Consider the following 15051-nt stretch of genomic DNA (forward strand, 5'->3'; position numbering starts at 1 on the left):
TAACAATGCATAACCTAACCACACATGTGCACTTGTGTAATTTTAAAGTCAGGTATAATATCTACCTCCTCAAGCCCTTTCATCTTCAAAAATACTAAGTATGGATTGCTGTTAAAAAAATTGTTTAATAATGTGTATCAGTGTTTTGTGTGCATGAATGCCTGTGCATTGTGTGCATGCAGAGGCCAGAAAAGGACACTGGCTCCCCTGGGGCTGGTGCTGCAGATTGTGAGTGGCCATGTGGGAGCCGAGAACTGAACCCGTGTCCTCTGCAGGAGCAATCAGTACTCTTGATGGCTTAGCCATCTCTTTAGCCCCCAAATACATACTTCTTAGGCCTCCATTTTGCATCACCCACAGCTCACAGCCTTACTCTCTCATTTAATGCCATTGCAGGAAGCCCTCAACCTTACTCTAATCTACATTTTGTTTTGTTTTTTCTTCTTCTTTTCTCTTTTTGGTTTGTCAAGACAAGTTTCTCTGTGCAGCCCTGGCTGTCCTGAAACTCACTTTGCAGACCAGGCTTGGCTCCAAACTCAGAAATCTGTCTGCCTCTGCCTCCAAGTGCTGGAATTAAAGGTGTGCACCACCACTGCCCAGCTTATGTATTTCTTTACATGAACACACTAGTGCTTGCAATCGACACCTTCTCCTTCAACTGGGTTGTTTCTGTTCTTAAAGTATTACAAACAGGGCCTCAGAGAGGCTTTTCTTCCTATTTGTTCCAGTGTATTGTTAAGATAAATCTAGGTTACAGGGAAAATACAAATATAATTTTGCTAAATATGGTTAAATTCCCTTTGTAAGCGCTGAGGTACATGAATGTTTGCATATGTGCACGTGCACGCACGCATGCACGCACACACACACACACACAGCCTCACCAACTCAGCACACTGTCAGGCTTTTGGGACCTGACCAGCTGCTGAATTAATACCTCAGTGTCTTACATGGGTCACCTTATAGCCCCACCCCTTGTTTTTTTTTCCCTGTTAAGACAGGTATCTAGCTGGTAATCCTCCTGTCTCAGCTTACTTGCTGGAATTATAGGTCTGAGCCACTATACCAGCGGTTCTCAACCTGTGGGACATGACCCCTGTGGGGGTCACATGTCAGATATCCTGTACATCAGGTACTAATATTATGATTCATAACAGTAGTAAAATTACAGTTATGAAGTAGCAACAAAATAATTTTATGGTTGGGGTCACCACAGCACGAGGAGCTGTATTGTATTAAAGGGTTGCCACAGCCGGGCAGTGGTGGCGCACGCCTTTAATCCCAGCACTTGGGAGGCAGAGGCAGGAGGATCTCTGTGAGTTCGAGACCAGCCTGGTCTACAAGAGCTAGTTCCAGGACAGGCTCCAAAACCACAGAGAAACCCTGTCTCGAAAAACCAAAAAAAAAAAAAAAAAAAAAAAAAAAAAAAAAAAAAAAATAATAATAAAAAATAAAGGGTTGCCGCATTAGGAAGGTTGAGAACCATTGTACTGAAGTTAGCTCTAAAGAAATCCTATATAAATTTATTTTTCAAGACAGGGTCTCACTATGTATCCCTGGTTGGCCTTGAGCTCACAGAGATCCACTTGCCTCTGCCTCCCAAGTGCTGGGATTAAAAGCAAATACTACTATGCCTGGCAGTTCTTTTATGTCTTAACCTACTGGTATTATTTATGAGGATGCCTTGGAAAATGTATTAGAAGAAAAGAATTGTAAATTAAGGAGTTATACACATTAATTAGTTTTAAGTTTTAAACTCCATTTATTCATGTGTGTAGGTGTGTGCATGCCGTTTCATGTGTGGACAACCTGCAGTAATGACTCCTTCCACCATATGGGTCTGTGAGGTCTACTTTTGGAATTAACTAAAACTCAAGCAGCTGGGCACACGGGTGAGGGAATTTTCATGATTGGATTATTTGTGGTGGGAAGACCCACTGTAAATGTGGGCCACACCTTCTGGTGGCAGTCTACATTAAGAGGACATGAAAGAAGGAAGCTTGTGCTTTTCACCTGCTAGCCTTCATTGTCACCGGCAAGTTCCTCTACCCTGCTGCTGAGGCATCCCTTCGCTGGCATTGGAGCCCACTTCCTTAGGATTCCCACGTATACTAAAGCCCGGCTGAGACATAAGCATCATGGGCTGAACTACTGAATTCTTGGACTTTTTGTCAGGAGACAGACAGTCACTGTTGGATTAGTGGACCATAGCCTGTAAGCCACACTAATAACTCGATTTATTCATATATGAATAAATCACACACACACACACACACACACACACACACTCATTCTATCAATTCTGTTGCTCTAGAGAACCCTGACTAACTCAGGTCATAAGGGTTGGTGGCAAGCATTTTTATCCACCAAGCTGCCTCACCACCAGCCCCACAGTATGTTCAACAATGTCAAGGCTATTGCAAATCCTACCTCGGCAAATAAAACCCCAGCCTCATTCTGACAGTAGCACAGGCAGGCAGAACTTCATACACACAGCATCCTGCCAGGCAAGGCATAACAAAAAGCCAGAATAACACTTTCTCCTGTCTTCTGAGGCGCAAAGGATGGAACTCAGGGCAGTATGTGAGAAGGACTTGTGACTATTCCAAGGAATGTGAAACACATTTCCAAGAACCAGAAGGGCCTTCCTGCCTGGTCTGCTGGTACATGGGAGAGCCTGAGTTCAGGGCAGCCTGGGCTAAGTACTGAGCCATTCTTAGTCAAACTGAAACAAAACCAAGACCTGTTTTGATGTAAATCTTGTAGGTGATCTTCCAGGCAGGAGCACTGTCAGTGTGCCTCTTTTCCAGAACTTACCATCTCACCAGGACATGTAAGTGTCAAACGAAAGCTGCAGGGCTTACCTTTCCATCTGGCAGCCAGCTTAGGATTGGAGATTGTGAAGTTTGGACGGCTTCTTGAAAGAATGCCTTTTCCAAAGTAACCCTTCCAAGAAGAAAACATGGTCAATGCTCAGTTGATATAGATATGAATAATTTACATTGGTATAAATTTTGCTTTATTGGTATAAAGTTAAGGTCAATTTTGTTATATGTATATGTGTTTCTGCTCTTGATTGAGGTATTGTGATTGTGTAGTTCATTTAAAAATGTAATGTATAATTATGAAATATAGGTTGTTTCCTATATTTGGAATATAGATAATCATCAATAATCAAGCTTGTAGTAATGTTAGTTAGATTTTCTAGATATACAGAAATATATATCAGTTAGATAGGCATTCTTCATATCTTTCAAAGACTACAGAATATGGTATTTTAAATGTTTTAATAACTTAGGGCTTTTCATGACACTGAGACACGTCTGCTCCTGGCAGCACCAATCTACTTCAAGAGGAAGATGGACGTTGAAGAGGTACCTTATGGAGTTTGATAGCCATTTGGGCAAGAAACTGCTCTTGACTGGACTATTGCATATACTGGACACAGAGAACCCGCAGAGAGAGGACTGCTGAACTTGCCTAAAGGTGAGATGGTCTTTCGGGGTTACTGATTCAGTAAAGATTCTGTGAGACATTCTGCAGGACACAGCAGATAGTGACTGAACTGCCTTTGAAATTTCCTGTTTCATGGAAGAGTCTGCTGGATACTATGGGCCTGAAGGCCAAAGATAGATGCCCCAATGGTACAGAGGAACTTTGGGTGACTGTCCAGGCAACGAGATGTCTCTGTCATTTCTAGAGTTTTAGAGGTCGCTTACTTCTTGTTTACTTAGGTAATATTATATCCTTCTGGAATCTTTGATGGAGTTGAAGAATAAATAGTTATAGTTTTCCTTAGTTATGATAAAAGATAAAGTAGATATAAATATTGTAACTGTAATTCTTGCTTGATAACTGTTTTGTTATATGTAATTTTACTATGTTAAAGTGAAAGCCTTTCTTTTTTGTTTAAACAGAAAAAGGGGAAATGATGTAGGTGGGTCTTCTATCTATGTGTCACTTTCATCGGTTAATAAAGAAAGTGCCTTGGCTTTTGGTAGGACAGCAGCTTAGATAGGCGGAGTAGACAGAACAGAATGTTGGGAGGAAGAAGGCAGTGAGGAAGACGCCATGAGCTCCGGCTCAAGATGTAGGCTAGAATCTTTCCCGATAAGCCACCATCTTGTGGTACTACACAGATTAATAGAAATGGGTTAATCAAGATGTGAGAGTTAGCCAGTAAGAAGCTAGAGCTAATGGGCCAGGCAGTGTTTAAATGAATATAATTTGTGTGTTGTTATTTCGGGTGTAAAGTTAGCCATGCGGGAACCGGGCATCGAAAAGCAGGCTTGCTCACCTCATCACTACACTCAGTTGTTAGGACTATTCAACAGCCCCATGTTTCCTTGATTCTCTAATGCTCATACAGTCCCACCTCTGAGGTGTGTGGTGTATGTAGGTGTTCATGTATATGTGTACACACGTGGGAGAGCAGGTGCATGCGTGCATACGTCTGCATGCCAGCAATGTTGAGTGTTTCCCGTGGGTACCGGGATCTGAACTCAGGACCTCATGTACTTTACTCATAGATCATCTCCAAGCCCCACAGACTTCAGTACCAGCTCGCCCATCTAATGTGGAACCATTTCGGCTTGTGTCTGGCATCCCGAAGGCACCAGAGCCAGCTTCTTCTCACATGTGGCCAGGAGTGCACTGGATGTGGGGGCAGGAGGTATGTCTTGGATTACATCCTACTCTGGACTGGAAGTATCCTTCTCTTTCCTGCTGATTCCCTCAAAATACACACTTTCCCTGCTTTTGACTATCAACAAGCAGAAAAAAATCAAATAATAATAGATGATTAAAAAGTACCCGGCCTATGATAAGCCTCATCCCCCCTTGCACACTGTGAACAAAGGCCTCAGCAGTGAGCTGAAGGCAGACAGGGACCAGCGAGGCCTTAACGCACCAGAGCCCACTGACCTTACTGCAAACTCTAGAGAAGGTAGAAGAGAGGTAGGGTGCCCTCCAGTTGTCCTGACCTGGGGTGGGAGCAGGGCTCGGGGTCACAGGCATGAGTGACTGCAGTGGGGCTGGCAGGTACAGCTCGGAGGAGGAATACAAGGCCCTCAGGCCAATCCCCAGCACCAAAGCAAACACACAAATTCTAAGACTGGACTGTGGCCATAGGGAGCCACTCTATAGGTTCATAATGTCACTGAATGAAAGGTATGCTCATGAACTCTTGGCTATCAGCTACACCTCATCTGGACTGCTTAAAAAGTTACTTTTGCTAGTTACTTTAATCCCAGCATTAGGGAGGCAGAGGCAGGCAGATCTCTATGAGTTTAGGGCCAGCCTGGCTTATAGAGCAAGTTCCAGGATAGCCAGAACTACACAGAGAAACCGTGTTTCAAAAAATAAAAACAGAGACAAAACAAAACACAAAAACAAACAAAAATTCTATTCCTTTAAATTTCATGTGTATGGTGTTTTGCCTGGATATATATATATACCATGTATGCCTGCTGCCTTCAGAGGCCAGGAGAGGGCACTGGATCATCTGGATGGAATTACAAATGGCTGCTGGAGGCTAGACTGGTGCTGTGGATTGGATCTAGGGCCTCTGGAAGAGGAATCTTCACTGCTGAGCCATCTTTCCATAAGGCTGCATTTTAAAATGCCTCAGTGATTAAAAAAAAAAAAAAAAGATATGGGGAGTATATTGGGAGGTCGGGGGAAGCCAGCTACCACTTTAAGTCCATAACTGCCAGTGATGTGGGAGTCCCCTCTGTGTGCTGTGATTATCATTAATTGGTGTAGGAGGTCCTTCTTTGTATTGCTTCATTGGTTGAATAAAGAAACTGCCTTGGCCTTTTGATAGGGCAGACTTAGATAGGTGGAGAAGACAGAACAGAATTCTGGGAGGAAAAAGGCAGTGTGGCAGACGCCATGATTCTCCTGCCTGAGATGGATGCTGGTTAGACTCATGCCACAGTCAAGTGGCGATACACATTAATAGAAATGGGTTAATTAAGATGTGAGAGTTAGCCAATAAGAGGCTAGAGCTAATGGGCCAGGCAGTGTTTAAATGAATACAGTTTTTGTGTGACTATTTTTTTTTTTTTTTTTGAGACAGGGTTTCTCTGTGGTTTTGGAGCCTGTCCTGGAACTAGCTCTTGTAGACCAGGCTGGCCTCGAACTCCCAGAGATCCGCCTGCCTCTGCCTCCCGAGTGCTGGGATTAAAGGCGTGCGCCACCACCGCCCGGCTTGTGTGACTATTTCGGTTGTACGCTAGCCGGGTGGGATGGAACAAAGGGCCCTGCGCTCCACACTACAATTAACTAATAAAGAAACTGCCTTGGCCTGTTGATAGGGCAGAACTTATGTAGCTGGGGAGGACTGGACTGAATGCTGGGAGAAAGAAGGGCAGAGTCAGAGATGCCTTGGATCTGCTGCCGGAGATAGACTTGCTGAAACTTTGCTGGTAGGCCACAACCTCATGGTGAAGCACAGATTAATGGAGATGGGTTAAACTAAGATGTAAGAGTTAGCCAATAAGACGTTAGAGCTAATGGGCCAAGCAGTGATTTAAATAAGTACAGTTTCTGTGTGATTATTTCGGGTGTAAGCTGGCCAGGCGGCCAGGAAGAACAAGCGGCCCTCCCTCCAACCAGAACTAGGGGCTGTCCTCATCCAACAAGTCCCCAGGACGGAAAGAGAGCAAACACCTTGGGGAACTTCCCACAGGCCCTAATCCACTGGGGAGGATCTCTAGTTTTACCCATTATATTTCTGTAAATTACTTGTCTTTAATATACATGGCTTCATCCTATGTGGTGCTGGGATGAGGGTTTGTGGCGAGGCGTCCCCAGGCTCACCTTCCCGTACAGCTGCTGCATGTCCTCCACGCCCCTCACCACCACGTTGTTGCTGATCATTTCAGCTCGGAATATTCGGAATTCCTTCCTGGAACCTTGGTCCTCACCAAAAGGGATGGGCAGCGGTGACTCGTAACTCTCATATACTCTTCTTTTCCTCTTCGGGGCACGGAAGACTGCCTCTGCCATTCTTCAAGGGTAACAGGCCTCTAGAGGAGAGAGGAGAACCAGTCATAACCACAGACCAACAGGGCTAGCACACCCAGAACCCGGTTATATGGTCTCTGGGGGAAGGCAGAGCATCTGTAAAACAATGAACTAGAAGACTCCATGTGACAAGGTCATGGCGGCACAGATCGGTTACCAGGGGTATCTCAGAGCCTGAGACCTCCAAGAAGCTGGTGCTGTCGCCTTGACCGGCTGGCAGCACCAAGGCCTACCTCACACCCTGAGGATTCCTGCCTTTAAGGACAACATACTTTCCTTTCCCTGATCAAGAAGCATTCATAGGCCACAGAGAAACCCTGTCTCGAAAAACCAAAAAAAAAAAAAAAAAAAAGAAGAAGCATTCATAGACTCCCAGGGACTGCTAATCAGAGGTCCAGGGGACGTGAAGATAAAACCAAGCAAGAAGGTGTCCTCAGTAGGGGAATCTAGTTAGACCTCCATCTTCCAAAGACAGACCTTAAGGTACACTGTAAGACCAGGGGCAGTCAGTTCTCAGGGTTTTCTGTTTATTTTTTTATTTTTTTGTTTGCTTAATTGAGACAATCTTGTGTAATGTAGGCTGATAAACTCACTATGTAGGTGAGGATGACCACCTGGACTCCCTGCTTCTACTTCCCAAGTGCTGGGATTTAAGGGCCAATTATGTTCCACCAAATGCCAGTGGGTGTGTGCAGCAACTCTGAAACCAGGCTGGCTGTGCTGTGATCTACCTAGTGCTAGCTTCTGCAGTGCACACACCAAAATCAGGAAGCTGCTGCCCCTTAGATGTGAAACCTTGGGCAAAAGTTCCCCCAGCCTCTCGGGGCTTTAGCTCCTCTGTAAAGGGTAAGGAAACCAGCCTCAGAGTCAGGGCTTACAGAGTGTGTTGTGTTACATTTGTTTAACCATGTAAAGATGTGTTGCTGTTTTACCTTGCCTGTCCAAGGCACCTGATTGTTCTAATAAAAATATGAATGGCCAATAGCAAATAAGGAGGTATAGGTGGAACTTCTGGGCAGGGAGAGTAAGTAGGTGGAGGAATTTAGGCTTATGGAGAAAGAAAAGGAGATGATAGGGAGATAGATGCCAGGAGCCAGCCAGCTGGATACAGAGGAAGCAGGGAAGTAGGACATAGAGATGAAGAAAAGATAAAAAGCCCTGATGTAAAATGTAGAGGGACAGAAACAGGTTAAATTAAGTTAAAAGAGCTAGAGGGACAAGCCTAAGCTAAGGCTGAGCTTTCATAATTAGTAAGTCCCTCCGGGTGTTGGTGGCGCACGCCTTTAATCCCAGCACTCGGGAGGCAGAGGCAGGCAGATCTCTGTGGAGTTCAAGACTGGTCTGTAAGAGCTAGTTCCAGGACAGCCTCCAAAGCTACAGAGAAACCCTGTCTCGAAAAACAAACAACAACAACAATAATAATTAGTAAGTCTCTGTGTCTTTATTTGGGACCTGGTTGGCAGTCCAAAGAAAATGCCAACTACAAGAGTGCTTGGCACATACACTGGGTATGATGGTTATGAAGTGAGTGCCAGCAATGTCACGTCACAGCCAATGGAACATTCGCGTCAGTGAGGCCTCTAAAGGATGTGCTGGATAAGCATGGGGCTGTGGGGGCCAGAGCTCAGGTCTTCTCTGTGGGTCCTGCTCAGGCATATAATGTATCTGTTCACTATGGACTAGGTCTGCGTGAGATGCCACACAGCCACCAACCAGGCCCAGAACCAAGGAAGCTGAAGGCAACACCTCACTATTCTGGGTCTCACACAGACCCAAGGAGATAAAACAAGTGTGGAACACACACGAAAACAAGTTGGGTGTAACACAGGGCTGCTGTCAGGTAATAGCTAACAGCAGGAAGCATTACTGAACCACAGTCCACGCAAATGTGTATACTCCGGTTGACAGAGATGCTGTCACCAGGTGGGCGGGGGATTCGAACCTGCAGCTGTTTAGGGTCAGGTCTGCACATGAGTTAAACTCGGAAGTTATGTGGAGCTTAAAGGTCACATACATAACCCCTCACAAAGGACAAAATACGATTATGTGGGTGCTCCTGACCTCAAACTAGCATCCATTAGGCCAGGGAGAGTTGAGCCTGAGGAGGTGGTGGCTTCAACATTTCATGACCATTATAAAGAAACGATGAGGCAGGAGCACTGGCTGCTCTTAGAGGACTCGGGTTCCATTCTCAGCACCCACATGGCAGCTCACGCCATCTTTAACTCCAGTCCCAAGGACCTAACGCCCTTTTCTGGTCTCTGTGGGCATTGCATGCTTGTGGTGCAGAGATAAGACATAAAGGCAGAAAGACACTGCAAAATAACAATAATAAATAATAACGAGAGAAACGACAAGCCTTGGCCAAGATGGGATGAGAGCTGCAGGGAATGTCTCATGAAGCCAGAAACCTGCAATAAGAAGAGGGAAACACACGGAGGAAGTTAGACCAACTAACACGTGAGCAACAAAGATACCCATGGGTTCAATTCCCAGCATGCACCGGGTATCTTACACCCACCTGCAACTCCAGTTCCAGGGTATCAGACACACCCTTCTGGCCTCCTCAGGAAGACAAACACTCAAGTGTTGCATGCCATAGGGCACACGCATACATGCCAGCATATACGGGTGTGTGTATATAAGTCTATGAAAGCAATCACCAGGATGTATCTTCTTAGAACTGACAGTGTCCCACACAGAAGCACACTAAAATAAGTTCTTAGGCTTCTCAATGAACATACCTGAGCATTTCTGTGCATGACATGTATAATGCTGACAGCATGTATGACCATGGCTGCTACATGGGAAGGGAGCTGAAGGGCTTACCCGAGAGCACTGTAACTAGATGACTGTCAGTCTGACAGACATGTCCAGGTTAGTCAAGCTGAGATGGGAAGGCCAACCCTGGATGTGGGAGGCACCATCCCACGGACAGGGGTCTCAGAGCACAGAAAAAGGTAAAAGCAAACCCAGAAGCCACACTCTGCTTCTTGACAGAGGTTATGCTGCAAGCGGCTGCTCTGTTCTTGCATGTGGTGCGCAGCACACACGTGGGCAAAATATTCACATGGATAAAATAAAAATAGCTTAAAAAAAGAGAGAGAAACTCTTCCTGTTGCCACGCCGGCAGAACACCCCGACGTGAAGGCACAATGGAAGCCATTGTCAGCAGGTCCAGGGTTCCAGACTGGGCCACACACACACACACATACACACACACACACACACACACACACAAATGGCACTGGAGAACTGTCCTTATTCTATAAAGAAGCCGAGCTCAGCCATTTGCTCAGTGCTGTTACTAGGGAACGCAAGAGGTAAGACCTGATGTGGTGGTCCATGCCTGTAATGCTAGTGTTCAGACTAAGACAGGAGGATTGTTCTGAGTCCAGGCCAGCCTGGGCTGTAGAGTGACACCTTGTCTCAAAAGAACAGCAGTAAGTAGGTGCCTAAGCAGAGAGGAAGGCGGGGTGTGGAAGTACATTGCTCATGTGTCCGATGCACATTAATGTCTTGGGAGGACCAGGTCAGTCTTGTGGAGGACTGAAAGGCTGGAATTTGCTTTTTTCTAGTGCTGGAGTGTGAACCCAGGGCCTGGCTCATTCAAAGAAAACTCTCTATAGAAGGCACCACAGTCCCAGCCTGGGCATTATTCTTAGTCCCCCTGTACAGGTGAGCAAAGCGACTCAGGGCTGAGTGTACCTGTTACCTCTTCACTTCCCAAACCTGGGCATGCCTGGCGTCAAAGCACCACAGAGCGTATTTCTGTCCACCAAAAGCTAGGCCTGTCCTTTATCCTTCCCTGATCTGCTAGCCTAACTTACATTTACAAGTTTCGGTGTTGCCATGTAGTTTTGGCTAGCTTTAAACTCATTATGATCTTTCTGCCTCAGCCTTCCACGTGCTGGGGCCAAAACCATGAACCATCACACCCACTGATCAGCCTAACCCCTTTTAGATGCTCCAAAATGTCAATCAAAGCACAAGCAATGAAGGCGCATTTAGTTTTCCAACACTCTTGGAGCCGGTGCCAAACAAGCTTCCCTATGACAAACTCACCCGTGATCTCTTATCAGTTATTTCTTTTCATTTTTGAGACGAGGCCACACGTAGCCCTGACTGACTTCACACTTGACACGTGGCTGAGGATGGCCTTAAAAACAGCTGATCCTCTTGCCTCCACCTCTCAAACGTTGGGATTACAGGTGGGCCAGCACGCTCGATCTGATCCGGTGCCGGGCACTGAAACACGCTGCCAACTCAGCCCCATCCTCGGCCCTCGTGGGCGCCTCATCATTTGAAAACCCATTTGCGTCTGTGTTCCTCACTGCACACACAGCTCCCGGGCTGAGGGCCAAGGCAGACCAGCTTGGGTCTGGGGCAGCCGGCACCTGTCAGCCAAGCAGAGTGCTCAGCTGCCCGCAGGACGCTGTGCCCATGGGCGTCTGAGTGGCAGTCAGCCCCCACCCCACTCGCGCCCGAGGACGCTTACACTCTCGACACGGGGACACATGGGACCGCCCGGTCTCCAGTCAGCCTTACCTTCCGCGACCACGCGCGCCCACCGTTACCCGGGCAACCTGGGGGGCGGTGCTACAGCCGTCAAGCAGTGAGGCCGCAAAAGAAAGAAAGAAAGAAAAAAAAAATCAGTCGTTTGCGCAGCCGCAGAGCCGACCCGCCGCGTCCCAGAGCAGCGCGCCTGCGCACAGTATAGCAGCTGGTTCGTTCCGTCCCACCCCCCACCTCGCTGAATCTAATGGAGGAGGGTTACGGGAGTCGTATATCCCGCTTTGATCTTCACAGTAATCCCCCCCCCCCAAGTCCGCTTTTTTTTTTTTTTTTTTTTTTTCTCACTTGAGGCTACATAAATCTCACGGTATAGCTTTGGTTTGCCAGCAACTCACTGTGTAGCCCACGGAGTTGCATCTGTGTTTCCCCAGTGCTGGAATTAAAGATGCTCACCGCCTTACTGGCCTAACACAAGATCAGTTTTTACAGATGAGGTGTGAAGTGACCTGCCCCCCAAATACTGCCCTTGACCTCCTCAAGATGATGTGAGATTGTATTCAGTAATGAACCCTGCGTGTAACAATAATGACCTACCAGGAAGATGTGCCCACTGGTGCAATAAGGGCATGAGGGTTATGGCAGCAACTGACAAGAAAGAATTCATGCCTAGTACTGGAAACCTGATCAAAAGCCTGTGTCCCTGGAGGGCCTAAGGGGAAACCTACTATGGCTGCCTTGTTAAATGGGGATGTCAAACTACTACATATTTTGGTTATACCCATAGATTAGTGTTGCCCTCACCCATGGTCAGAGAAGCGCTGTTCTCCAGTGGGCAGTGGCTAGTGGTCAAAACGCTGAGAACAAGTGGCTATTGAGTGCTCAGCCTTAAGTGGGATATGTATATTAACCCCTGCCTGCTGAAGGCTGAAGAAACACTGGGAAAAGGGGGCTGGGGGTGGGAAGAAGGTGAGAGCAGACATGGGGAAGAGGGCTGTGAATGCTGTCTTCTGGACCTGACGGAACCCATGGCATTCATGATGACTTACACACGATTTGGACATGATCAGGCCCACAGGATCAGTTAGCATTCTAGCAGATGGTACTCATTGGATCAGATGATTACCAAAAAAGATAACGAGCAGGGGGTATGCAGGGATGTGTGGGAGTGTGTGTGTGGAGGAGTTGGGGGTGGCTTTAATCAAGGTATACTGTATACATGTATGAAATTGTCAAAGAATACACAAAAGATATTTAAAAAAGCAAGAACAAAGAGTAAAAGCAGTAAAAAGATAATCTCTGCCAGGTGTGTGGTGCATGCTTATTATTGTTATTGATTTTTGTTGAGCTCTACATTTTTCTCTGCTCTCCTCCTTGCCTCTCCTCTCCCCTTCAACCCTCTCCCAGGGTCCCCGTGCTCCCAATTTACTCAGGAGATCTTGTCTTTTTCTACTACCTATGTAGATTAAATCTATGTACAACTCTCTTAGTGTCCTCATTGTTGTCTGGGTTCTCTGGGATTGTGATTTGTGGGCTGATTTTCTTTACTTTATGTTTAAAAACCACTTATGAATGAGTACATATGATTATTGCCTTTCTGGGTCTGGGTTACGTCACTCAATATTATGTTTTCTAGCTCCATCCATATTGCCTGTAAAATTCAAGAAGTCGTTATTTTTTTTCTGCTGTGTAGTACTCCACTGTGTAAATGTACCATATTTTCCTTATCCGTTCTTAGGTAGAGGGGCATTTAGGTTGTTTCCAGGTTCTGGCTATGACACACAAAGCTGCTATGAACATAGTTGAGCACATGTCCTTGTGGCACGATTGAGCATCCTTTGGATGTATGCCCCAAAGTGGTATTACTGGATCTTGAGAAAGTTTATTTCCTAATTTTCTGAGAAATCACCACACTGACATCCAAAGGGGCTGTACCAGCTTGCATTCCCACCAGCAATGCAGAAGTGTTCCCTTTCCCCCACAACCTCCCCAGCATAAGTTGTCATCAGTGTTTTTGACCTTGGTGCATGCCTTTAATCCTAGCGCTCGGTAAGGAGTAGTAGCCAAATCTCTATGAATTCAAGGCCAGCCTGGTCTGCTTAGCAAGTTCAAGGTCACATCTTTAATTTTCTTCTCCTCGGGCTGGGGTGTGACTTAGTGGTAGAGCATTTGCCCAGCATTCAGAGGCCTTGGGGTCCATTAAAAATAGACCAAAACAAAGTAAAACTTATTTCTCAAACTTCCAACCTTTTATAGCTTGTTTCTTTCATCCCAACTTTGATTTCCTTGGTGAAGTATTTCACATCCCAACTTTGATTTCCTTGGTGAAGTATTTGAAAATAACCCCTACCCAGGCCTGGTGGAGTGTATTTATGGCTACAGTTATGGCTACAGTTATTTATGGCTAGCATCCCTTGAGGCTGTGAGTTCAAGGTCAGGCAAAGAGCAGGTGAAGCAGGCAGTAGAGGCGCTAGCCTTTGATTATAACATTCCTTTGGGAGGCAGAGGCAGGCAGATTTCTGAGTTTAAGGTTAGCCTGGTTTAGAGAGTGAGTTTCAGGACAGCCAGGGCTACACTGAGAAACCCTGTCTTGAAAAGCCAAACCAACCAACCAAATAACCAACCAAACAACCAAAAACCCAACAAAACCAAGAGGGGCTGAAGAGATGGTTGACGTTTAAGAGCATTGACTGCTCTTTCAGAGAATGTGGGTTCAATTTGCAGAACTTACATGGTGGCTCACAGCCATCTGTAACTTCAGTTTCAGGGGGCCTGATGCCCTTTTCTGGCCCCAGTCACACACATGGTACCCAGACATACATGTAGGCAAAACACACATATGCATAAAAGAAGTAAATCTAAAATTAAAAAAATTAAGAAATCAAGAACCCAAACATCATGTAAAGCCTCACCCATGATATTCCAGTGTGTGTCTGTTAATGTATTATACACATGTAACACAGCACACATACTCATATCGACTGTGTAGTAGTTGATTCTATTTTTGGTAGTCATGTGTATTCTATAAAGTTGGCAAATATTGACCTGTTCCTCCCAAGAGAACACAGGGCTGGCTTCTGGCAACCTGTAATCACAGCCTTTTCATCCTGTGGTCAATATTACCCTGTTTCGTACTGGTGGTTCTATTTAAAGCCACCCTCTGTATTATCTGCTGTTGATTCATTAACACCGAACTTGCGGCCAACAGTGAAGTAACTGATGCATGCCAAGGGCTTATCTGAGCCGTGTTTCCTTCAGTAAATCGCATTTCCTGGCTGAGCAACACTGCGGCCCTTCAGCACTCCGCTGATGGCCTTTGAAACCCTCCAATCACAAGTGAAGAACACAGGAGTGTAAGAAGAAATCCTGTGCACACGGCTGACTCTGGGTGTGTGTGAATCTGTGAGGGGCTGCAAAGGTGAGGCCTTCATTTTGAGGACAGACAGACAGACAGACAGATACACACACACACACAGAGATCGATTTCAAAATTCCAGAGCAGTGTGGAAA

The 15051-nt window shown here is 46.0% G+C and overlaps 1 protein-coding gene across 4 annotated transcripts in view; it reads right to left on the reverse strand.

Moving 5' to 3' along the window:
• Tsen2 (tRNA splicing endonuclease subunit 2) overlaps positions 1-11639 on the reverse strand; it is a 47486-nt gene extending 35847 nt beyond the window's left edge. For 2 of the 4 annotated variants that reach the window (XM_057770540.1, XM_057770518.1), the window contains exons 1-3: positions 11095-11560; positions 6823-7031; positions 2865-2946 (exon numbers count right to left, since the gene is read on the reverse strand). In XM_057770540.1, coding sequence (XP_057626523.1) covers positions 2865-2946; positions 6823-7011 — 271 coding nt within the window. In that variant the 5' untranslated portion in view covers positions 7012-7031; positions 11095-11560. The other 2 variants (XM_057770525.1, XM_057770531.1) reach the window with 2 other exon arrangements.
• Between the last annotated feature and the right edge of the window lie 3412 nt (positions 11640-15051).

This window comes from Chionomys nivalis, chromosome 1 (genome assembly GCF_950005125.1).
Source record: "Chionomys nivalis chromosome 1, mChiNiv1.1, whole genome shotgun sequence".
Lineage (NCBI taxonomy): Eukaryota > Metazoa > Chordata > Mammalia > Rodentia > Cricetidae > Chionomys > Chionomys nivalis.